Source organism: Desmodus rotundus, chromosome 8 (assembly GCF_022682495.2).
Source record: "Desmodus rotundus isolate HL8 chromosome 8, HLdesRot8A.1, whole genome shotgun sequence".
In the NCBI taxonomy this organism is placed as follows: Eukaryota; Metazoa; Chordata; class Mammalia; order Chiroptera; family Phyllostomidae; genus Desmodus; species Desmodus rotundus.
This window is the reverse complement of record NC_071394.1, coordinates 96325909-96351705: the sequence shown is the minus strand read 5'-3', so window position 1 is coordinate 96351705 and position 25797 is coordinate 96325909. Positions and strand designations below refer to the sequence as shown.

The 25797-nt window shown below is 40.2% G+C and overlaps 1 protein-coding gene across 3 annotated transcripts in view; it reads left to right on the top strand.

Annotated features, from left to right (window-relative positions):
- Positions 1 to 25797, top strand: part of VGLL4 (vestigial like family member 4) — a 153907-nt gene that overhangs the window by 6829 nt on the left and 121281 nt on the right. For all 3 annotated transcript variants that reach the window (XM_024556430.3, XM_053929533.1, XM_053929532.2), the window contains exon 2: positions 8504 to 8580. In XM_024556430.3, coding sequence (XP_024412198.1) covers positions 8517 to 8580 — 64 coding nt within the window. In that variant the 5' untranslated portion in view covers positions 8504 to 8516. The remainder of the gene's footprint in view (positions 1 to 8503; positions 8581 to 25797) is intronic.

Below are 25797 nucleotides of genomic sequence, written 5' to 3'. Positions count from 1 at the left end.
GAGGAGCAGAAGGTTGACTGAATAGACAGCGGCCAATGATTTAATCAGTTGTGCCCATACAATGAAGCCTCCATAAAAATCCTCCAAGGGGTTGGGGGAGGTTCAGAATGCTTCCGGGCTGGTGAACACTGGGGGATTCGGGACAGAGTGCTGTGCCTGGAGAGGGCAAGGACGGTCCGGGCCCCTTCCCACAGACCTTGACCTGTGCGTCTCTTGTCATCTGGCTGTTCCTTTTACAATAACCCAGTAGGGGGTTGCAAGAACCGATTACTTACAGCCAGCTTGTCAGAAGCCCAGGTGACCTTCTTGTGGTATCTGATTCTATCTCTAGGTCGATAGTATCAGAGTTAAGTAGAGTTCTTGGATACCCTGCTGGATAACCTTAATAGTTATCCACTGCAGATTAACAGGTTTTATTGAGCATGGCTAAGTATTAGAAGCTAGCCTTCCTAGTACCGAGCCAGTTTTTGGAGCTGGAAGTCATTAGGGCCCGTGTTTAATTACTTACTGTGTGTGGTTGCGGCCCCAGGATCCAGCAGCTTTGCAGTCTGTGTTGTTTGCCCTCCTCTCCCCATCTCCTGACTTGGTGTGAACATCTTCTTACCCGTCGTAGTTACTACTCATGTGACTCCATGCCTGTCGTGTTCAAAGAAAGTAAAATAAGGCATGGTTTTTATATGCCCAAGAGGAGAGGTCTTGCTTCCCTTTGTTTACTTTGGAAACTACCAGGTTATTATTGCCTGATCTGTATCTCGAGATGTAGGATTAAGAGCACAGACTAGCAGTCTCGCCTTGGTTGCTGAGGGAAGGTTGTTTTTGTATCAGAACAACAACAAAAACAACTTTCCCTCAGCAACCAAGGCGAGACTGCTAGTCTGTGCTTTCTCCTGCAAAACGGACTTCGTGAAAATCAGCATAAGAATAGTAAAAATAGCATTCAATGGTGAGTCAGGAGACTTGGATTCCAGTCTTATCTTCAAGAAGTCACTTACATTCTTGGCACAGTGGTTTTTCATCTGTAGGAGAATATTAATACTCGTGTTTGATCAACACACAGAATCCAAGAGGTAATTTATGTCAATGTGTTTTTGAAATAGTGTGCGCTATGCAGCCGTGAGATGGTGGTAGTGGTAGGAGGGCATCTCTTTCTTGAGTTTACGAGGCATTTTTAGTTACATTTTATCATTTAATCCACATGCCAAGCTTATTAACTATGAAGCAGGCAGTGTTGCTATGATTTTCTTTAATTGAGGAAACTTGGGCTTGGAGAGGTTCAGTGACTGGCCCATACATTTTGTGTGTAGACATTTAGAGCAAAGCCTAGAACAAAATAGGCTTTCAGTGATTCATTGTTAATTGAACGGGTGAAAATGTTAAACTAGAGCTCAAACTTCGGTCAAGTCCTGGCTCAGCTGATTTAACCAATGGTGAAGTGTGAGAAGAAGAAAAAACCTTAACACAAATGAAAGAGATTTTTAGCAGGAAGAAGAGAGAGGATGTTCTGAGAATTTGATGTTCACAGGAAGAATATATGTTGCAAGAAATTAGTCGGGCAACAATTGGGACACACCGTAGGGAAGAAACAGCTAGGAGGATGTTGATTCACATCTATCCGATGTGGTGAAGCTATGCCTGCCTGTGGCCACCAGAATCTCGTGGTGATTGGTCTGCAATTTTATTTCACTTATTCCTCTGTCTGAGATGGACTGCTGCATTGACCGCAGTGTGGTCAGACTCCCTGTAAATCGCTCCAGGGCGGCAAGTTTCCTTTTCCTTTTCTGTATTGCCTATATATGATACTCAACAGAGAGGAGATACCCAATGGAAGCTTCTAAATTATTGACAGTCAAAAAAGCCGTATACCCTGTGCCATGGTTTGCTGGCCCGTATTTGTAGGCTTGTCCTGTGGTTGTACTTGATTAGTGAAGCCTCATTGTATTAGCCCAGGGGGTGGTCCCGATGGGTGGATAGAGCGATGGATCAGGGCCAGCAGGAATTAGGGATACTGAAGAGTGTGCATCTGGAGGTGCAGCTGCCATCAGTTTCCTAGGAGTGTGATGCCTTCCTGTTTCTGGCTTTTGGCCGAGTGACAGAGTGGCAGGAACATCCAGAGGTTTGAATGTGCTTCTGCCCCTCCCCACTGGTCTCCACCTCCTGCTCCCTGTTACGAGCTCTGCTAACTGTGCAGTGCTTAGCCACTAGTTCTGGAAGAGCCATGCCGGGAGGCAAGACTGGTGCTGTATGTAGCTTTTGCCTTGGAAATCTCCTTGGAACACTTCCATAACGTATCTTGAAATTCCGTTCCCTTGCCTGAAGAAATATAACCTGATACACCCCATAATTCTGTCCCCTCTGTGCTCTTGTCTTCTCGTTGATCAAAATGGGACTGTTCCTTGTGGAAGGCCAGAGTAATGGCGTTCAAATATATAGTTGAGCTTGTTATTAGCACTGAATGCCCCTAAGTTTTAGTAGCTTTAGAATTGAAACATTGTTTTCTAATTCTCAACCTTAAGCTATTTGGAAGAGCATATTGTTAAAGATAAGGGAGTCTGAGGAAAAGAATGTGAGGTGGCAGAGAAAATACATGACTATTGCTTGAAAAAGAACTAACAGAACAATGTATGTTCTATTCATCATGACTGATGTTCGTGTTGACAGCAACCGTGAAAGAAGGTGAATGGATGGAGTGAAATGGCTTTCAGCACAGCAGAACACCCTTACAAATGCACTGTCTTTTCCCAGAAGCGCATCTCTCTCACTTTAATGTTGTTAAGTCCCAGGTGTTAGCATTTCAGGTGGCTGTATTTTTGGTTATCATGATCTCATAATATAAAAATTATCACAGAGATGAAAAGACTGTTGGGATGTACTTAGATTTGTTTTCTGGATGTTGCATAATCTTTTGCAAAAGGTAAGTAGATGATTTATGGTTCATAAAGGTCATTAAAATAAACCAGACTTGTCACTCCTCTGCTTAAAACCATTCAAACCATTCAAGGGCTTTTCACTGCCTTAGAATAAAATCTGAGCTTTATGAGCTGTTCAAGGCATGCATGATCTGACCGTTGCCCACTTTCCCACCTCACTTCCTGTCTTGTCCCCTGGCTCCCTGAGCTGTGGTCAGGTCACAGCACTGTCCACGTCCGAATGTCCAGCTTTAGTCTGTCTTTTTTTTTTTTTTAATGCTATTTGTTCTCCCCCCACCCCCTTCATGGTGCTGATTCTGTGCGTCCTTTAGCTCTCAGCTGTCATTCATCTCCTGAGGAGTCTTCCCAGGTTACTCTAAAGTAGTGGCCAGTGCCCGGTTTTTTCTTAAATACATTTACTGTCGTTTGCAGTTTATTTAATATGTTGGCATATATGAGGTCAGTCCAGAAGGTTCCCAGCCATGTAATATGAAAAATAGAGATACTTACTGAAGAAGGGACAAGATATAAGAAACGTTGTACATAGGACAGTGACACCTCAGTCCCCAAAGTAGGCACCTTGGGGTCTCACACAGTTCTCCCAATTGCCCTCAGCTGCCCCATCGTATTTTCCTGAATCTCGTCGACGTTCTGAAATCTCTTCCCGTTCAATGGTGCTTTTAATTGTGGGAAAAGGCAGGAGGTGTAGGGCACCAAATCTGGGCTGTAGAGGGGCTGAGCCACCTGGGTGATTTGATGTTTTTCCAGAAAACTCTGCAGGAGACAGATGTGATGCATGAGTGGGCACATTGTCATGATGAAGCTGCCAATCACCAGTTGCCCATAGTTGCGGCCTTCTGAGTCATCCAAATAGTTTCTGTGGAGGAATGTTCAAGCTTAATGCAAAATTTAATGCAGATTCGTTGCTCTGTTTGCTCATTTTGAATGTGACAGCCACACAGTACACATGCTCACTCAACGGTGTCTACCACCCCCACTGACTAGTACAGTGAAGTCATCAGTGTTCACGCATGTGCATTCCAGTCCACTGTCCTTGGCTGCCAGGTTACATCAATGTCGCATAAACCATTCTCGTTATATTAACAATGGTTGGGCTTTTTCCAGACAGACCTTGTATTTTGACAAATAATTATTTTAATATATATAAAGTCCATTCACTTCTTGTAACACCCAATGAGGGAGGTAATGTTAATACCGCATTTAGTAGATGAAGAAACACACACAGAGGTGAAGTCATTTTCCGGGGTTGCACAGACAGAAAGAGGCTGAGCTGATTTAAATTCAGATTGGCATCCAAAGGTCATCCTCTCAAACAGCCACCATGCTAATTTGCCTCTCAATGTAGTGTGACCCTCCATTAAATGCTGTAACCATAGGTTTTTTTTTTTTTTTCTTTTGCCATATTACTAGTATGTTTTATTGGTTTTTTGGGGCTGTGATATTGTACATAAAATTCAGAAGATTTAAAAAAAATTAGTTATCTTTCACCTTTATTTGCTTAGGTATTCTGTGGCTAGATAACGCCTAGTCCCTTGTCTTCATCTCCCATCTGTTTTACTGTGTTATTACCAGCCCTGTTGTCCTTATCTTACATCTGGTTCCTGTAGAAGCCTCCTAACTGATCTGCCTCCCGTGACTCCTCGCTTCATTCCCTCAGGTCAAACCATCCTCCCCAGAACTGCCAGGGACTGATAATGACTGCCTCCCACTTTAAGAGCTTAAACCCACTTTATGCTCACCCAAACTTAGCTGCTGCTTCTAGTTCCTAACAAGGATCCTCAGTTTTAACCGTCTGGTCTGTGTCCCTGTCCCAGCTTCTCATTCCTGCCTCTGTCCCTTCCCTTAGGCTGTTGATCCTGGGTGCAGTACTTCATTGCACCAGGAAATAATCGGTGTGATCTACAGGTGAGTAAGGGAGGTCAGAGAGGGAGTGACTGCCCAGGGGAAAGGAACTGGGGAAGGAAACCTTTGCTCTGGCATTTTAAAACACATACCTGCACACCCGCATATACACACACCCACCTTAGATGTTCACAAGGTAACCACTTCACACTGATCTCTCTTTCACCACACAGTCCATGTTTTAGTTGTAAATTCTGTTTAGTCTCTTTTTTAAAAATACATTTACTTTTTTTTTAGAGAGGGGACGGGAGGGAGAAAGAGGAAGAGAGACACCAATGTGTGAAAGAAAGAAAAAATCAATTGCCCTCTCGCATGGCACACAACCCAGGCATGTGCCCTGACTGGGAATTGAACTGGTGACCTTTCAGTTTGCAGGCAGTGCTCAACCCACTGAGCCACACAAGCCTGGGCTACATTTAGTTTCTTATTATGTTCTTTTAAGTTTGTCTCTTACCCTATTCCACATTCTTTTGGTTTACAAACAAGATCACAACTCCTTAAAAACAGGGATCATATATCTTCTATTTTCTTCAACCTCTCCTGAGTACTTTGCTAAACTCAGAGTAATTGTGCAATAATAATTGGTTGGTTTTACTAATAAGGTTGCAGCAGATGGCAGGTGCCTTGTAGTTGAACGTTAAACACCTAATTTCTTATCTACCTACTTTGAACATAAGTTGCTTGGTTTAGATTTCATAGTATCTGAATAAACTTAAATATCTAATCTTCTACAATGCTAGAGTTCTGGGTCTACTTTATGTTATTTGATATATTTATACTTTGACATTTTGCCTCTATGCATAACACTTATGTGCATACTTAATGCATATGTTAATATGTATCTATTTGGGTTTAGAATTTTGAAAGTGTCCTTCAGTCTACTTGGGCAGATTAAGGAATCGGAGTCTAAATACTGCATTAAGGAGTAGAATGCTTATCAGTATTTACTTAATCAAAATAAAAGACTTTAAACTGAAATCGTGCCTGAATAGGAAGCTGGCATAGGTGAAGAGAATGTTAACTGAGTTCTTGGAAGTTCAAGTCCTACTCACGGAAGATGATTTTTCCTATCTTAAACAGAAGATTAGGACTCTTGAGTGTCGTTCATTCTTCTGTCTTACACCTCTGATTTTACTCATCCTCCCTTGTCTCTGAAAAGGGAGGATGAAAACTCAGTTTGGTTTCTTTATGTCCATTCTCCTTCCAGTCACTGAATCTTCTTCAGTGGTTCTCCTCTCCCAACTTGAGACTTTCCAAGACGCCAGCTCTGTTGTCCTGTCCCCACTGCTCCCAGGATAACATCCCTTTAGCTTCTGCATCACATTGCTCGCCCTGCCTTTGGCTTCCCATTCGGTAGAAGGGTTCTACTCCACTCTGCGCAGCGCTGCCAGGATAATTTGCGCAGAACACGCAGACAACCAAGTTATTTTTCTGAGATTTCAGTGACCCCTTAATGCATACAAAATCAAGCCCGAATCCTATCAAAGCCCTCAGCCCTTCTAAGATACAGTTCCATCCTTGTCTCTTACTTTATAACCCTATTTCATTTTTCTAGTTGATTTAGGCACCTTGTTCTTCAATGGATTCTGCTTATGTTCTTCCCTTCTGTATGGCGTGCTTCTGTGTTTGTTCCTCAGAGGCTCAGCTCAAGCTCTGTTTCTCCACAGAGCCCTTCGGACTTCATGTGTATTTCTGTGGGACTTACTAGTTCATAGCACTGTTTGACACCGAGCACATTTTGCCTAAATCCATTATTTCCCTACTTATTTCCTAAGAGGTGTTTCAGGTGAAAAGAATAGCCAGTGAGGTTTGAAAGATTTCGAGTACGTAGAGCTGCCCTCCCTACTGCCTTTGCCCCTGCTGTCAGGTATAGCAGGCAGTGTATCCAAAGCTCAGGAAGGAAAATAAGTGGCTTAATTTGGTTTATTCCAGTGTTTCTGAAATTTATTTATCATAGAAAACTATTTTTCTTACGGAATATGAACATCCAATGCAAAACACTGGAAAAATACTGCCTTAAACTAGATTTCTTTTAGGCATGTCTGCTGTACAGATTGAAAGCTCTTTGAAGGCACCCACTGGGCTGTGTTTATTCTTCCTGCCTTAGTACCTAGTAGATAGTTAATGTTTACTGAGTGAAATCACATGCAAGATTAAGAATTGATGTTTCTTTGGATGCCTGATGTATGAATATTATAAAGAAAGCTGGTTTGCTACATCTTGTAACTGCACATACACAGTAGGTAATTAGTAAATGTTGAAGAATGCTGATAAATGCTGAGCATCTTTAAAGGGGTGCAGTTAAGGTTTTTTATTTTATTTTTTTTAGTTGAACTAAGAAGTTGTGTCTGTTTTCCCGGCGATTGCACGTGAACATGCACGCGCCTGTGTTTAAGTCCAGAGAAGGAAAACTGGGCAACGGTAGCTTGGTTTTCTAGGTTTTCTGCCATCTTGAAAATTTTGGCTGTTTTTGCTTTTATAGGTATGCTGTAATTTAAGAAAACAACTAAAAGTAAACATACAGCCATTGCTGGTGTGGTTCAGTGGATTGAGCGCTTGTCAACCAAAATGTCACAGGTTCAATTCCCAGTTAGGGCACATGACTGGGTTGCAGGCCAGGTCCCCAATTTGGGAGCAGGCAAGAGGCAACTGGTAGATGTTTCTCTCATCCATTGTTGTTTCTCTTTCTCTTTCTCCCTCCCTTCCCCTTTCTGTAAAAAATAAATAAATAAATAAAAATACAGGCTTATTTAAAAACATGGTGCTAGACCCCTGGCTGCTGTAGCTCAGAGGATTGAGCGCAGGCCTGCAAACCAAACAGGCGCAGGTTTGATTCCCAGTCAGGGCACATGCCTGTGTTGCAGGCCAGATCCCCAGTAGGGGGCGTGCGAGAGGCAACCACACACTGATGTTTCTCTACCTCTCTTTGTCCTTCCCTTCTCTCTAAAAATAAGTAAAGAAAATCTAAACAAAAGCAAATAAAAAAATAAAATCATGGTGCTAGATAAATTGGTAATAGGTGGTGGTGATAGTACGTACACTACAAAATGTGACATTTTAAAATAAAGGTTCCTGTGGGATTTGAAATGCCATTTGACTCACCGATGGAATCCACACACAACTTTTCATGAGCAGACTGCACACATTAAGCTGCAGAGGTCATGCAGAGTCTCTCTCAGCTAAAAGAGGTGAGATAACAGAATGGTTCAATCTTAGTAATTGTTGTTAAAACTAATAAACCAACTACCACTACCAGCACAACAAAAATCTCAGACTGGTGGTAATGCTATGTTCATAGAACTGCCTTTGTTCCGAAAATTATTTTTTAGTGGGTATGTCTGTACAGGCATGTTATTATGCACACACGTAAACATAAGCACAAATAACATGAGCATGAATATTCACAATATCCCTTCTTTTACTTCTGACAGGAGCTGCTTCCTGGAACAGCAAGGTTTAGCATAGTAGACGGAATGGAATTTAAGCCTTGTCTCTGTGTGCTCCCGAACCTAGTCCATTCAGTTTCTTCCCAGAATGGGAAGAATTTCATCATCAGGAGAGTGATCTGCATTTTGTGGGGGAATCATTCCAATTGTTAATGACCAGTATTCTTAAAAGTGTCTTTTTGAATTTTGTTTAAATTCTGTTATTTCTCTCTTTGGTTTTCCTTTTAGGCTCTAGCCAGGAATGGAGACGCCGTTGGATGTTTTGTCAAGGGCAGCATCTCTGGTGCATGCTGATGATGAAAAACGTAAGTGAGGAGTCTATTTTACATCATTTTTACTACGCCCCCTAGTCTCCTGCATGATCGCAAAATTACACGTTCTCTACATGGCTTTGTGTGGCTGTGTGCTGTTAACTTTGGTTGTTTTCTTAGAGATAACAGCTTGGCATCTTTCATTTTATTTTTAAGTGCCAGAACATGTAAATCTTAAATGTTATCTTTGGATCCTGGGGCTTAAGTACTTAACTCCAGGAAGTCCTTTCCTTCCCAGGTCCTTTCAGTAGGGGCTGGAGTGGAGGAGGAGTGTCTAGAAGTTTAGATAAATATGTGTTGGTTGATAGACTAATTGACCATCAGAGAACTAGAGATGGAGAGGAATCCTCCAAGATCATTCCTGTCATTGGAAGTGTACAGTACGTACCATAATGAAAAACAGTTGTGAAAATTCCTTTCGCATAGCTGAGAGAGAGCACGTATTTGGGGAAAAACATTCATTAATGTGGTGGGGGAGGGGCAAAAGGAGAATGAACATTGACATTGGAAGAGTGTTCTGTAATGTGTTAAAGTGATTTTCCTGTTCATCCTAAGGTATTTTTATTTGTAAAAGATTTTATTTTTAGAGAAGGGAAGGGAGAGAGAAAGAGAGGGAGAGAAACATGGATGTGCAAGTGATACATTGATCACTTGCCTCTTGCGTGCCCCCAACTGGGGGGTATAACCCAGGCATCTGCCCTGACTGGGAATTGAACTGGTGACACTTTGGTTTGCAGGCTGGCACTCAATCCACTGAACCACACCAGAGCTATTTTTATTTTTAAAGTTCTATTCAAAGTTAAAATTGCTTACTGAACCATATTTGCAAGAATAACTGTTTTATGTGGCAACAAGGCTGCATATTTTTTCCCTAAGCATTAAAATACTAAGAACAAAAATATATATGAGGTTGAGCATTTATATATAATAAGTTCTGGAAGATGAGCGCCTTTCCAGTTTAGTTGCTAATGAATTGACAGCTGGAAATACAAGTCCTTAAAAAATGTAAGGTCTGCCTTTTTACTAGCTGTTAAGATGTTTTTTTCTCCCAAGCCTCAGTTTCTTCGTTAGTGACATGAAACAATACCTACTGGCAGAGTGTTTGGGAGGACTAAATGGGCTGTCGTGTGGATAGTGCCTACCTTAGCTCTCAACTCCTAAGGAGTGGGGACTGCTTTGCCCTCTTTCCTCTTGGTACCTTGTCAGCTCTCTGATACGATTTATTCTTTATTACTAGTGTCTTGCTGTGTTATCAGTGTGTCTTCATCTCCCCCCCCCACCACTCAAGATTATCTTTAGTGATTGCATGAGATAACATTAAGGTTGTTTTTCTGACCTCTTCTGTAATTTATATTTTTTTAGCTTTTGATTGTTGGGAGGATATAACTACCCAACAATGAGGTATGATTATTCCTTCCTAAGGAAATTGAAGCTCAGGGCTGTTCAACGTCATTCCCAAGCACACTGAACTCGGGAGAAGCAGCTCAGGTTGTAGACTTCTTTTAACATCAGAAAACTCCTTTGTGCCTCTAAGATTGCAGGAAGTTGCAATGACTTGAATAGTTAGTTTCAAACTTTGTTAAACGTTAATGTAGTTAATTTAGAAGTTTTTATATAAGACTTTTGAATTTGTTTTACAATGCTCATGTTTAGTTAGGATTATTAAAAGACATTACTGTTTGTACAAATGAAAAATAGAAGGAATGACCTCAGGGCGGTAGCCCTTTGTGGCCTGAGTGTGGAGAGTAAGTTTCTTGTCTTTTTTGCTACCTTCTCAGGTTCTCTCCTAGAGCCCAGCTTCGGGATTACTCTCTTCAGGTCGGAGGCCTGTGTAGTTTCCACTTCACGGAGCAACACTTGAGTGCTTATGTGTCAGGGGCATATACGGATGGACAGGGGCAGTCTCTGTCTTCATGGAGCTTATGACCTTACAGAGTATAGACACTTCTGGCTATTAAATGCACAGAAGGGGGGTCTGGGCATACTTGGTGGCGTAGATGCAGGGCCTCTGTGGAGCCCACAGTCTGGGAGAGTGGTTCTCATAAAAACAGAATGATACTTCCAAGGGAGGGAGGAACTCTTACTTTCCTCCTGTGTCGAACACAGCCATTAGTGTTTTGTAGAGTAAGGATGTGCAGTTGGCTCTCTCTCTCTTCCTGTTCCCCAACTGCAGATACCGCCAACCACGGATGGAAAATATTCGGAAAAAATGTTACATTGTAGTTAGGCCTATGAGGTTGGGTCTCTACTGAAAATGCACAGGATTTTTTTCCTTGTCATTTTCTAAGCAATGCAGTAATATCAGCTGTTCACATAGCATTAAGTAATGTACAGATAGAAGTTGTGTGGAGGTTATGTGCAAATACTGTTCCATTTTACACAAGGGACTTGAGCATCCTCAAATTTTGGTATCCACAGGGGTCCTGGAACCGATCCCCTGTGCGTACAGAGGGACAGCTATATGCATATAACAGGTTAGAGTGACCATAAAGTAGACTTTATTCTGGAATATTCTTCTTTGGACTCCGGTGATTCCAATTGGCTCAGGAGTGGGCTGTCATAATCCTGAAATCCCTTTGTTCTGGTTTCAGCTTCTTGGGATCATTTTTTACTTCTAAAGAGAAAAAAAGTACAAAGATGTCTATACTTGTTATTATTAACATGTAGGCAACATTTTTGAAAAACTTTTCCTGTGGGGCTGTGTGCTCCGCTCTTAGGAGCACAGAGCTCAAAAACCAGGCATTCATTGTATTTTCTATTACTTAGTAATGTAAGTATGCGAAACTCATGTAGTTCACAGACAAAGTTGAGCATTAGGTTCAGTCTCTCAAGTACATTTCTTAAGACCTATTTGGGCTTGTTGAGCTCGATTCAGCTTTCTTTGCTGTAGATTAAGTCTGTTTTAGCTTTTGTTATAAATTGCTCTCACACTTAACATTCTCCTCAACTCTTTAAAAAGTCTTGTATATGTAATCTGATTTGGGTGTCTGATTCCAAACAGAAAAATGTTCTAGTAGTTGAGATCAGTTTCCCAACTCATGTAGGTGACCTAAATGATTCTCTTTTCTTTTGCTCATGGAGAACCGAAAACTTCGGCATTTTTGAAGATGTTATTGTTTTAGCATTTTGAAGAGAACAGTACCTAATAGGACTTGAGTATATAATACCTGATGGCCTTAAGGCTTCGTTATATCTACTAGTGGAGAATAAAAGACATATCTCAATAGTACACTGTGGAGCTAAAGTCAATAGTGAAATGGTGGTTTTGTAGTAACACAATAGTCACTTATCTGGATGGCCTAGAAGGAATAAATTTACTTAAAATAATCATTCCACTGCTCATGAGACATTGATTTAATCGGCGTCCAGGGTAATCCTGGAAGGTACTTAATGAAAATACAACATGAGGTTGCCAGTTTTCCTTGGGCTTGAGGAATCTCTCCTTTCAGTGATCGCTAACGCTGGTGCTGGGAAGACCCTGCCTTGTTTCCAGCTCTGTTTTTAGTAGTCAGAGTTGGACCGAACCTGAGGGCAGGGCACTTGCACCCACGTTTAAAACACCACCTTGTGCATCTTTAACACGATCCTTCATTTTATTGTGATGCTTACACAATGTTTTATTTTTGGTACAGATTTTGTTCTTGTATCTTCTGATTATAAGAGCCTCTTGTAACTTCTGACTTCCTCACTTAGAATACATTTAAGAGAGCACCACAGCAAGAAAAGTCTCTTACAAATGTTGCCAATATGTTAATATAATGATTACAGGCATCTTTCTTGGGACTTTCTTCCGCTTGTTTTTGAGGATTTTGGTGGAGGGGGATAGTACTTTTGATCTGGTCTAATGAGTATGTATACACTAAGAAAAAGCTGAATAAACTCTAGGAATGAGTGACTTAGGGGGAACAGGAAGAGAAGGCAGCTTTTCCAGGCGGTGCTATTGCTCCTAGAAATTCCCTAACACCTTGTTCGGTGAAGACGGCTGAAAGCTGACTAATTGACAAAGCATAAATTACCATATTCCATCTGAGTCAAGCATTCCTAAGAGCGCAAGCTTTTATGATCATGGGGACCGAGGCCCACATGTGTGGAAAGTTTTCCTGTCCTATCCGATTAATGGTAACACGCGGATCAGTTGCACTCACACTGTTTTCTCGGATTGAGTTCTTCAGGATCACGGTGACTTTGTCAGCCTCTGTGTCAGGAAGGGAAACCAGTAGTTGCTCTGTGCCCAGGTTATGGCGATTTAGCCAGCGCTTTTCTTTGAGCTGCATCTGATCCCCGCCCCCCTTTCCCCTCTCCTTTCCCCTTTACTCTCTTGCCTTTCCTCTTGGTATCTGATATGGTGGCTTTCAAACATTTTTGACTACGGCACAGTGAAAAAACATTGACGTTGTGACCCTTACATTCATATAGTGACATAACTGATACACAAGCTTCAGGAAACGGTATTTATGCTGACTTTGCACAGTGTAGTTTGATTTACCTGTTTTATTCTTGCATTTACTATATTTAAATAAAAGTTGGGTCATGACTCATTAAATTGATTTTAGGATCCACTGATGATTTCAAACCTGCAGTTGAAAAACGTGATTTGTTTATATCTCCTTTGTTTGATAAACTTCTTTCTGGCTCCTCCCTTTATGTACTGGAAAGATTCGACTAACGCATGGGCCGTTGAGCCCAGGGTACTAGACATGCTGGAATTATCGGTGACTGGACAGGAATGACATCATTATATTGTTCTGTTTCAAGAGCACTAGTGGACTTGGCACAGCAATTGTAAGCATACATAACTACTCCATTAGAGGCAGTTCCTCTCCATTCAAAGCTGATGTTGTTCCTGGTTTCTAGAGTCAGTACTCCAGAAAATGGTCAGTCCCCTTTGGTTGAACCTATTTAGCTCCCGCTTGTTCCCTGAAGAGTGCTCCTAGCTGCCGCCATGGCTCCATCGAGACTGTCTAGTGGAGGGTGATTGAGAGGACACTGATCTGATTCTTTGTAGACAAATTTGATAGCTTCGGACACTGCATTTGTGATTTTTATCCTTTGTATCCTAAATGGCTGAAAGGGGTACCAGCTGCTCTCAGTAGTAGTGATTCTCAAAGAGAGGAGGAAGATATTTGTAAGCATTCTGAAAATGCCTTTCCAGGTGATTCTGATGCTGGTCTCTTCCCCCAGATGAGAGCCACTGGTTTAATGGGATTCCTAGAGGCCTTCTGTATCTGTGTCTTTAAGAAGGAGGGGCTAGATCCTTCTAGGTATGAGGTGTACTAATTCTTTGTCTGTGATGTATCCTTTACCCAGATTCAGCAGTTGTTGATATTATGTCTCATTTCCTTTATCATATTCTTTCTCTCTCTCTCTCCACACACACACACACACACACACAGTCCTTGAATAATTTTGTTTTGTCTAACATTTTGTTATAATGTTTATGAGATGCCTAATTCTTGCTTATATCAGTTAGCTTGTGTAAAGTTGGTTTTGTTATACATTGTTTCACTTAAAGTGGCAGAACCTGTTGATGATGTTAAGTGAGGACTTACTGTGTACACACACACACACACACCCAGAGGGATGTGTGTGTTATTTTTCCTGAAACATTTGAGAGTAAATGGGAGATATGCCTCTTTACTCTTAAGTTCTTAAATATGTATTTCTTACAAATGAGAATATTCTTTCATAACCACAATATAATTATCTTCATTAAAATGTTGATTGTGTAGAAGGATAAAATGGGGCATTACATCTTTATGCTTATAGTTCTTTTATAACTTCATTACCAGAATATGAATTTATAATGTACTATAGCCCATAAAAGCCACGATACAATAGAGACGACCTGCTACAACTCCACCTTCTTCCCTCTAAGCACTCACTGCTACTGGGCCACGTTTGATTCTTTGTTTTAAAAGATTTCGTTTATTTTATTTTTTAGAGAGGGGGAGGGAGGGAAGAAGAGAGGGTAAGAAACATCAATGTGTGGTTGCCTCTCCCGTGCCCCCCACTGGGGACTGGCCTGCAACGGAGGCATGTGCCCTGACTGGGAATGTAACCAGGGACCCTCTGGTTCACAGGCCAGCTCTCACTCCACTGAGCCACACCAGCCAGGGTGTGATTCTTTAATGTCATTGTGCCTGTACTGCCCTGTGTCGTTTGACACAATTTATGAACTTTATTTTTGTTTTTTAAATCCTCACCCAAGGATGTGTTCATTGATTTTGGAGAGAGGGGAAGGGAGAGAGAGAGAGAGAGAGAGAAGAGAGAAACATCAACATGAGAGAGAAACCCTTATGCACCCCAACGGGCCATAGAACCTGCAACCTTGTGGAGTATCGGATGGTGCGCCAGTCAACTGAACCCCCTGGCCAGGGCTTCCGCACCACTTTTATCTCGTGACCTCTTAGAAACTATTTTATTGTACAGATTATGGTGACATAACTCTTAGTGAAGATGCCTCAGTTTCATATTGGGTTTGTTTCTTTCCTTTTCTCATGAGAGAAAAATGCAAACACGTTCACTGAAATTGTGTGCCAGTGCTTGGTTATACACTAGGTGTATGAGTCAGAACATGATTATGTCAGATTGTTAAAAAAGATTCTCATTGAAATAACAATACAAGTAAAAATTCCTCACAGATCACTGAGTATTTGTCTGTGGGCCTCAGTTTAAGGATTAGGAATTATCTCATTTAGTTCTCACAATGGCCCTATTCAGTAGATACTATTATTAGTTCCCTTTTATAGATAAGGAAACTAAGGTTTACATACCTTAAATAATTTACTTAAGGATATCCTGACTCCAAAAGTCTAAGCTCTTCATTTCTCTACCTTCTCAGAGGGCATTGAAGGCTTGACTCCTGATTTTAAATGCAAACGAAAGAAAATAAAACTATATATACTACCTCCACTAATAAGTCAGCAAAGGGGTTTTCACTTGGAAAAGATTTCCCGGGCAGTGAAATAACATTTTCAAAGCATTAAGTAGCTGTCTGTCCTCAGGCAGATGTTCAGGGTGGGCAGAAGCAGGTACTCAGAGCTGGGGAGACTGCCTCCCAGTTGGTGGTGGCTCTCACGCGCGCGCTCTCTCTCTCTCTCTCTCTCTCTCTCTCTCTCTCTCTCTCTCTCTCTCTCTCTCTGTCACACACACACACAGCCACAGACCTTCTCTTTGTATTGAACTTTTGTTTCCAGTAAGTACCCCAGTTAAGGAGAGTATCTCTGCTCCCATTCTTCATTGCCAAAGTGTTCAAGTAGCGACAAGATGACCACAGAGGAGAATTGGGTGGGTGGTTGGACTTGACCCAAGACACGATGAGTCTACATTAGACTCGAGATGTGTTCAAGGCAAGGATCCTGTTCCATATTGCTTTATATTCCAAGCATGTACCATTTGGTGTGTATGATCAGCATTTAATATTGAAATATCTGTTGGAAATGAAGTAAACCACTGGAGTGAAAGGCTCATCTCTAAGAAATAATTTATTTAGCACTAGCAAAAATGACTCAGTGCGATTATCACTCTTCCTAATAATGTACAAATTCAAAAGAGTGCTCTATTCCACTTGATAATTCTTCGTTTTATTTGCAAAACATTTTATTTGGTGGTTATAACAAGAATATTTGCAGTGGGCTGAGTGGGAGTGGGTATCAGAAAAAAATTAAGCTCGAAGAAGTTGAATACCTAACTCAAGGTTAAAATGTTTACAACGAAAAGAAGCTTGATGTGCCGCCCCCCAACCCCATGCCCTCGCGTGCAGTCATATGCTGCGATCATCAGAATAGCGATCCGTCAGTCCATCAGCTGTTGCTGGGTAATGCAGAGGCCTCCAGGGCAAGACATCAGAAGGTCTTGGGGAGCTGCCTTCTCTGACTCCTTGTTCCCAAGCCGCCTTTTGATTTTTAAACAAGGACTGAGGGTTTACTGCCCTTTCTCAAGGTTGGAGTCACTAATAGTATGTTTTGTGTCTTCAGTTATTTTCCATGAACAATGACGTTGAAAATACGTCTCAATCTATTTTCCTTTAAAAAAGTTGCATAAAACATAAGGTGGGATAGTATTATGTGCATCTTTAAGACAGTGTAGGTATGGTCAGCTGCTTTAATTAAAGTTTGCCTCCCAGGGTAGATACCTGGCATGTAATAAGAAGGCTATTACAAATGTCTGCGCTATTTTTATATCAGATGAAATTAACATAATAAAGGTTAGAAATGGATCTCCGCTGGTGAAAATAATGGCTTGTAATTAGCATAATGGATGCTGAAAATAGATTCTTCCACCAAATAGCTCTTTAACACTGAGGATGATTTATTGTGTTTCCTTTAAACTAATATTACTCTACCTTTAGAAACCCATGCTTTCCTTTAATACACATGAAAGTGCTATGAGCTATTTTAATGTCCTTTACAATTCAGTTGAAAATACAGTCAAGAAACTTTGGGCGAAGTATTTGCTTTTTTTCATTTGACGATACATATCTTTGTGGATGACCGCTTTGCCTCTCAGCATGTTCCTCTCCGTTCAGTACCAGCGACCATTCTTTGTTGGGTGTCTTCTAAACTCATGTGAAAGTCGGTGTCTTTTCCACCCACCTGGCTCCTTAGCGTCCGTCCTGTAAGATGGTACATTCAGACCAACCATTGAGTTTTGCAAGTGGCCAAATTTAGTATAGTGTTCCTAGGACTGCCACCAACTGTGATTTTTGTCCAAGAGTTCTTGGGTCTGAAGGGAGTAAGGCAGACTGGTAACAAGTGCGTGAGGTGACCAGGTGTAAAACTGTAGGGAGCCGTGGGAACGCTGGAGAACAGAAGGCCTCTACTCCTTTGCAAGGGGCAGCCACACCTGGCTCCAGCCAGTGCTATGTCAGAGGTGGCTCATGAGAGCTGACTCTGCGTCTCTTCCCCACTCTGAACTTCACATTGGGTTTAAAACCATTCATTGTGGGGGTATTTATAACATGGCAGGAGCTACAGATCAGATCAGGGCTTTTTCTGATTTTCCTCCTGATAGAGCCGTTGCTGCCGTTTGCAGGCGCACCCTCCTTTCTTGGGCGTTGCTTTGTTGTGCTTCGCAGGTGTTGCGTCTTTTACAAACTGAAGGCAAGCTCCTCCACTAGCAAAAGGATAAGTCGTTTTGCTGAACCTGCAGTATCTCTGAGGCATGCCTGTATCATGTCACTGGCTCCAGCTGACTGCTTTTAAATGGGAATATTGGGCTGGATTTGTCAAATATTCTGAATTTTCATGTGAGCCAAAGAGTAGTTCCCTTGCCAGGATTGGAGCTGTAAGTATTATCTACTACGTACTTTCTGGTATAGTCTCAATACTTCTATTAAAACAATCTAAAATAACAGTAGTTTTTATTATTATTTTTTTTAACTCAGCCTGCATTGGCTTCTCTCCTCTCCCCCACTGTAGCTGTGAGTTTCTACAGCAAGTCTTTAAGAGCTGAAAAAGGTGCCTCTCCTAGTACCTGTCATTATGTATGAGTGTGGAAACTATTTTGGATATGTGTTTTTTCCCATTCAGGTTTTCTGTTAAAACACAAAGGCCACATCTTTTCTCCTTTTTGCTTTCTTAAAGATTTATGTGACATACTCACGGGATACCTGTTGACCTGGCATTCGATGTGGATATTGAATCTAGTTTGAAAAATCAAACTTGTTACATCCGTTGTGGCTTTAGATTTATTGTAACTGCCTTTTTATTGGATCACACTCTTGAGTCCTTGTAAATGAAAGAATATATCTTATTTGAAATCTGGAGAAATTACTATTTATTTCTCTAGAACTGCCTTTCCCATCAGACTTTATGTATATGTGTTTGTTGTCTCTGAAAAATAGATTACATGTCACTTTTTTCATGGTACTTAACCTTGTTTAACTGGGTTTTAGTCATTTTTTTTTAATGAATTAGACAAGGGATGAAAACTCATTCTTACCCCTTGCTTACTGTTTTGTTCACCAATAAACAAGGAGTGAGAAGAATGAATTTTCATTTTCTTAGCAGAGTGCTAGTTGATGGTACTTTGAATAGAACAGTTTAAATTACAAAGGAACATTTCATTTAGAATTCAGGAGAACAAACTATTTTTGGAGTAAAATGGCAAGTCTGAACAAGTGCTTCTAGCTGCCCTCTTACCAAAAATCCTTTAAAATAACAAAACATAGACATTAAAAGAATTTGTAATACTACTGGAAAACTAGAAAAGGTACCTATCTTCACTAGACCAAAAGTTAGGAAGAATTTCTAGAAAACTAAAAACAGATGGGATTAGACCGACAAAATGAAAACAAAAACGAAAAGAAAAAAGCATAACCCAGAACACAGGTGCAAAAGAAAACAGAAGTAAAAGCAGAGTTTACAGTGACTAACAACTACCAACAGGAAGGAGCCCTGGGGCAAAAGCCAGGAAATTGATGTATTCCACTTACAACAATGAGCCCCTGGCTAAGAACTAGGATCTGTGCTTGTCAAGAAAGTAAACATCTGTCTTGAAAGCATTCCTCATAAGAGTTTAGGGATCTGAGGGAGCAGCAGAGTAGAGTTGAAGGTCACCACGGACACCCCCAACAAGAAAGGTGCTGGGGAAAACGGTGGGCAGTATCTACTGAAGTCCTTTGCTGCTAGAGGAAAGACTTTATTTTGGCAGGTTTGTATGTTTTTCTTCCAACCTGCCTTTCTGCTTGCTCCCCACTTACATACCCTAAACTCAGCAAACTCCATCACTGGATACCTCTGATACTCTGCGTACAACCTGTATTTGACCCTCCCCAAGGAGAGTCCCAGTACTAGAGAGGAAGCATGCATTAGTTGCCCTTGTTGATTGACCCAGTCTTTTATTCTTTTTTTAAAGATTTTATTTTTAGAGAGAAGGGGAGGTGGGAGAAAGAGAGGGAGAGAAACATCAATGTGTGGTTGCCTCTCATGGGTCCCCCACCGGGGACCTGGCCTGCAACCCAGACCTGTGCCCTGACTGGGAATTGAACCGGCAACCCTTTTCTTCACAGGCCTGCACTTAATCCTCTGAGCTACACCAACCAGGGCCCAGTCTTTTATTCTTAAGTATGAGTGAATATTAAAGGATCATTAGACCATTCAGGAAAACAGGATGAAAGAAAAGACCCAGAGTAGTAAGCAGACACTGGGGGAATATAAAAGCTAAAAAAACATGTTAGCTGGTCTCTTCTGAGAAGTTTGAGATAGTGAATATATTAAATAAAAGTAGCCTGCTATGAAAAAAGATCACTTAAACAACAAACTTCATGGAAGTGTAAAATATGATTGAACATAAAACATAAATAGGTTGGTTTGAGAATCAAATGGTTATGATTAAAGACAAATTGAGTGATCTGGAAGAAAGGCAACAAAGTTTGTGCGTACACTGGGAAATTAGGAGGTAATACAGATCAACTCCAGGATCTTAAACATTGTCACAGACGGAGGTTTCTGTGGGATGAGGGCAAAAAAGTATTGAGAAGAAGATTCATTTATTGGAAAAATAGGAAATGTATGAGTCAAATGAACAGCCAAAATAATAATAACAGTAAGTAAAGAATAAAATGATCTCTGCTTTTCTCCTTACACAGTAGACCAGGGCTGTCAAACTCATTTTCACCAGGGGCCACATCAGCCTTGAAGGTTGCCTTCAAAGGGCCAAATGTAATTTTAGGCCTGTATAAATGTAACTACTTCTTAACAATTAAGTGAGAGCTACGTGCTGCGGCGGGTAGAAACAAGGCGCCAGGCTGGATTAAACAAAGTGGAGGGCCGGATTCGGCCCGCAGGCCTCTTGTTTGCCACCTGTGCAGTGGACCCTCTCCGTTGTCCACAGGGGATGCTGGTGAGTTCGGACTCGCCCAGCGAACACTGGGAACCAAAAATAGTACCTGAGCCTTCAATGTTAAGTTAGTAGGCATTGAACAATTTAGTGTAATTAGATACTTCAGTTTATTTGCTATTAGAAAATCAGTCCTCATTTAAGAAACAACCTTATAGAGGTTTTTGTATTTCAGGAACATTTAGAGAAGCCAAATTGAGATCAATGAGCAATACAATAAAAATGTGGGGGTCTGTAGCTTCTGGGTTTGTGACAAAGAGCCCTACTAAAGAAATTCGATCTAGAGTGGTTCTAATATAATTCTTCCTCTAGTGAAGGCACTGAGGGGATTTACAAGATTTCATTCATTCGAAAGGTATTATTGAGGGTCAGATTTGTACAGAGAGCCTTGCTTAAGCTTTGAACAGAACACATTAAAATGTGTAAGGCATAACTCTTAATATCTAGCAAGAGATAGACTTCAATATAGGCAATTGTATTAGTTTTCAATTGCTGCTGTAACAATTACCACAAACTCTACTGGCTCAAAACAACATGCCCTTTTATTTTATTGCTCCATTGATCTTAATTTGGCTTCTCTAAATATTCCTGAACTTAGCGATTTTGTTTTGACGGGCAGGTTAGGTCTACTTTTCCACATTGTTTCCCTTCTGTCAGAGCTTTAGAGGAATTTCAGAGATAAATTACAAGGAGCTACTTTACCTTCACATGAGTACAGCATATTTTCTTAGTCTTTCTGTAGTAAATTGTAAGCTATTTTTTTTCCCCCTAAAAATGGATCATTCTGGTCACCAGAGAGGTAGATAATTCGGTTTGAGGTCAGGCTCTGCTTGCCTATATCCATAACACCTAATTTTTTTTTTCTGTAGTGTAAATATAAATTTTATAAGCAAAAGGAAAGACTTTGTAATATTTATCATAACTGAGTATATTCCATTAGCAGCATTTTACCCAAGCACAGTAAATTACTCTTGACATTTGTTGAAAATCCAGCTGTTCTGATTGGAGAGGACTAGATGTTGATTACCTATTTTTCAAGAGTATGTAATTGAAATATAAAGGAATTGATAATTACTCCTCAAGTATGCACATATTTAGAGAGTATGTTAAATTTTATTTTCATGTATGAATTTGATTATATTTCATTATATTGAACTTGAATTTCAGTTTAGACTTATGGCAGTCTCATGATTTGATATTTACATGTCATATGTGTGGTACAAATAATTTTATAAATAAGTTGCCCTAATATTAATAGCAGGAGGGAATAAGCACAGTTAAAGCCTATCAATTAGAAGATAATCAGTGGAGTTTGAATGCATGTACACTTAACATGTTTTCTGTGGGTGAGTACATTAATTGTTTACATTGTGGAGGGGAGGGAAGGATTTAAAAAATATTTGGCTTTCCATTTAATTTGAATATTAATGGTTAATCTTGGGGATTGAACTTCAAAATTTACACAACCATAATGCTGTGGGGTGAAGATTCGTACATTTAGAATCTAAACTTCGGCTGTGGAGAGTGGGATAGGATCTTTCTGTAGTAAGAATGAAAGTAGTTTTTAAAAGTTTCATTTGTAAATGTAATAATATTTGTGTGCTGTGCTATTCCTAGTGAGGCCAATGAGCTACTGAATATTTTGCAGCAGACTGTTGGAAGTGCCAAAGGCTGGTTTTGGGATTTGATGTGTGTCATCCTACTGAAACAATCGATACGCAGAAATTTTATGTAAGGTTTTGTAGTGGGTGCTGCACCTCCCAGATCCCACCTGCCGCTGGTCATGTGCCAGCCTGCGGTTCTCAGCTGTTAGCTCTCAGCTGAAGGGAGTCTGGTTTTCCAGGTTTACACCCCTTCCTGGGTGCAGTCTGCATTCAGGGACTGGCAGATGAAGTGGTATAAAGGTCCGGCCAACTCTCTTGCCCTGACTCTGAAGGGGTAGGCTGAGGCCCTGCTATGATGTCATCATAGCCTAACTTCTCTGCTTCTGCTTCCTTCCCTGCTCCTACAGGGACGATCCGGAGAGCACTCCCCTACACACTTCCCTCCCTGCTATCTCCATCTCACCTTCTCTCTAGGGAGCCTAACTTGCAGAAGACCTCTACTTTCATTTGAGCACTTCTGTGCAATTCAGGATTGCTGGGATGGATAGTACCTTGATTATCCCCGTGTTCAGTCCTCTCACTAATGCTCAGGTGCCCCTATTTCATTACACTGTCAACCATTAAACACTTTGAGGAGTTAGAACAGTTTTTTTATTATGGGGAAATCTGCGTCCAAGTAACTTTTCTCTCCTAGGACACATTTCTGTCCGCAGTAACTTAGAACATCTCTTCCAGTCCTTGGAACTGTTCCAGTCTCCATTCTTGGGATATTTGAAGGAGGTTGTGTTTCCCCTAAATTTTCTCTGATCCTATAGTAATGCCTCCTTTTTCACCTACTTATTATATGATGTGTTTTTTTAACCAGCTTTATTGAGGTATAATTGACAAATAATTGTATATACCTAAGGTGTATGCTGTGATGGCTTGATATATATGTACATTATTAAGTAATAACCACAATCAAATTAATTAACATCCATTACCTACCTGACATACTTTTGTTTTTGTTTTTTTTTGCCGAGAGAACAATTACGAACTACTCTCAGCAAATTTCCCGTGTACAGTATATTGTTGTTAACTGTAGTCACCCTGCTTTGCATTAGGTCCCCAGAACCTACTCATCTGTTAACTGAAGCTTTGTGCCCCTGGACCCGCATCTCTCTGTTTCTCGCCCCAGTCCCTGGCAACCACTTTTCTACTTTGTTTTTATGAGTTTGCCTTTTTTGATTGCACATATATATATATGTGAGATTGTACTGTATTTGTCTTTGTCTGGGTTATTTCACTTAGCAAAATGCCCTCTAGATTCATCCATGTTGTCTCAAGTGGATTTCTTTCTTTTATGTATACAATAATATTTCATTGTACACAAATATACTCCATTTTTTTTTTACCTATTCATCTGCTGACAGATGCATAGATTATTTCCATATCTTGGTTATTGTGAATAATGCTTCAGTGAACATGGAATTGCAAATATCTCTTTGAGATGCTGGTTTCATTTCCTGTGTATATATACCCAGAAGTGGAATTGTTGGATCATATATGGCAGCTCGATTTGTAATTTTTTGAGGAAGCTCCATACTGTTTCCCGTAGTGGCTGCACCAATTTATATTCCTACCAACAGTGCACAAGGGTTCTCTTTTCAACACATCCTCGCCGATACTTATTATCTTGTCTGTTGGATAATAACTATTCTAACAGATGTGACAATTGGTTTTTGGATTTGCATTTCCCTGATGATTAGTGATGTTGGGCACCTCTTCATATACTGGTTGAACATTAGTATGTCTTCTTTAGAAAAATGTTTATGAAGGTTCTTTGCCCATTTTTTGATTAAGTTATTTATTTATTTTCTATTGAGTTATATGAATTCTTTACATATTTTGGATATTAAGCCTTTATCAAATAGTGGTTTGCATTTTTTTTCTATTTCATGGGTAAACTTTTTATTTTGTTTTTCTTTTGCTGTGTAGAAATTTGATGTAGTCCTGCTTGTTTATTTTTGCCTTTGTTTCCTATACTTGTGTTATATCCAAAATGTCATTGCTGAGACCAAAATCAAAGAGCTTATCCCATATGTGTTCTTTTAGAAGTTTCACCATTTTAGAATTTATGTTTAAGTCTTTAATTGATTTTGAGTTGATTTTTGCCTGTGGCATAAAACAAGGATTAAATTTCATTATTTTGCATGTTTTCCCAGCACCATTTATTAAAGAAACTAGCCTTTTCCCATTCTGTACACTTGGTGCACTTGACATAGATTAGTTGACAGTGTATATGTGGGTTTGTTTCTGGGCTCTTGATTCTATTCCATTGTGTCTTTTTATGCCAATACCATGCTGTTTCGATTAGTATGGCTTTGTAATATAATTTGAAATCAAGGAGTATGATGACCCCAGCCTTGTTCTTCTTTCTCAAGATTGGTTTGACTATTCAGAATCTTTTGTGATTCCATATGAATTTTTGGATTTTAGTTTTATATTGGTGAAAACTGCCATCAGAATTTTGAGGATTGCAATGAATCTGTAGATTGCTTTGGATAGTATGGACATTTTAATTACATTAATTCTTCCAATCCATAAACATAAGAAATCTTTCCACTTATTTGTGTCTGTTACTTATATCTTTAATTTCTTTCATCACTGTCTTACAGTTTTCAGTGTAGAGATCTTTCCTCTCTTTGGTTAAATTTCTAAATCCATTTATATTCTTAATTGTGTTTCAAGTTGTCTGTTAAAAATTTTTTTTTAAATATTTGAAAAGTTGTTTGTTTGGGAATGCTTATGCTTAGATGAAAGAAAGGGGGAAGTGCCCTGGCTGGTGTGACTCAGTTGGTTGAACATTGTCCTATACACTGAAAGGTCGCAGTTTTGATTACTGGTCAAGGCACATACGTAGGTTGCAGGCTTGGTGTCGGTCGGGTGTGTATGAGAGACAATCAGTCAATGTTTCTCTCTCGCGTTGCTGTTTTTGTCTCCTCTCTCTCTCCCTCCCTTCCCTTCCCTCTAAAATCAGTGAGCATGTCTCCGGGTGATAGGATAAAAAAATAAAAAATAAAAAAGTGGGAAATAATTAGAATATATTGTCTCCACTAGATATCAAGATTGGTGCAATACTTGTTGTATTCCCTATATGTTTTTTTATAGAAAGTTGTCTTTATTCTTAAATGTGATTCAGACCAGTCCTTTGTGATATTACTACATTTCCCATACATGCTATTAGTTTGTTATCTCATTTTAGGACCTTTGCACCAACTTCTCTCTGTACCTGAAATACTCTCCCAAATCTGAATTGCTGGCTTTTTCTTTATTTTTGGTCCTCAGCTTGAGTGATGGGGCCACAGTATGGCTTTCATGAGCCTGTGGCACTTTTGCCTTTGTACATACCTTCCCTCATAAAAAAGTATTAAAAATTAAGAACCTCTGCACCCCAATGTTCATAGCAGCACAATTAACAATAACCAAGTACTGGAAGCAACCTAAGTGCCCATCAGCAAGTGAGTGGATCAAAAAACTGTAGTACATTTACACAATGGAATTCTATGCAACAGAGAGAAAGAAGGAGCTTATACTCTTTGCGACCGCATGGATGGAACTGGAGAGCATTATGCTAAGTGAAATAAGCCAGGCGGTGAGGGACAAATACCATATGATCTCACCTTTAACTGGAACATAATCAACAGAAGAAAGAAGCAAACAAAATATAACCAAGAGACATTGAAGTTAAGAACAATCTAACAATAGCCAGAGGGGAGGGTGGAAA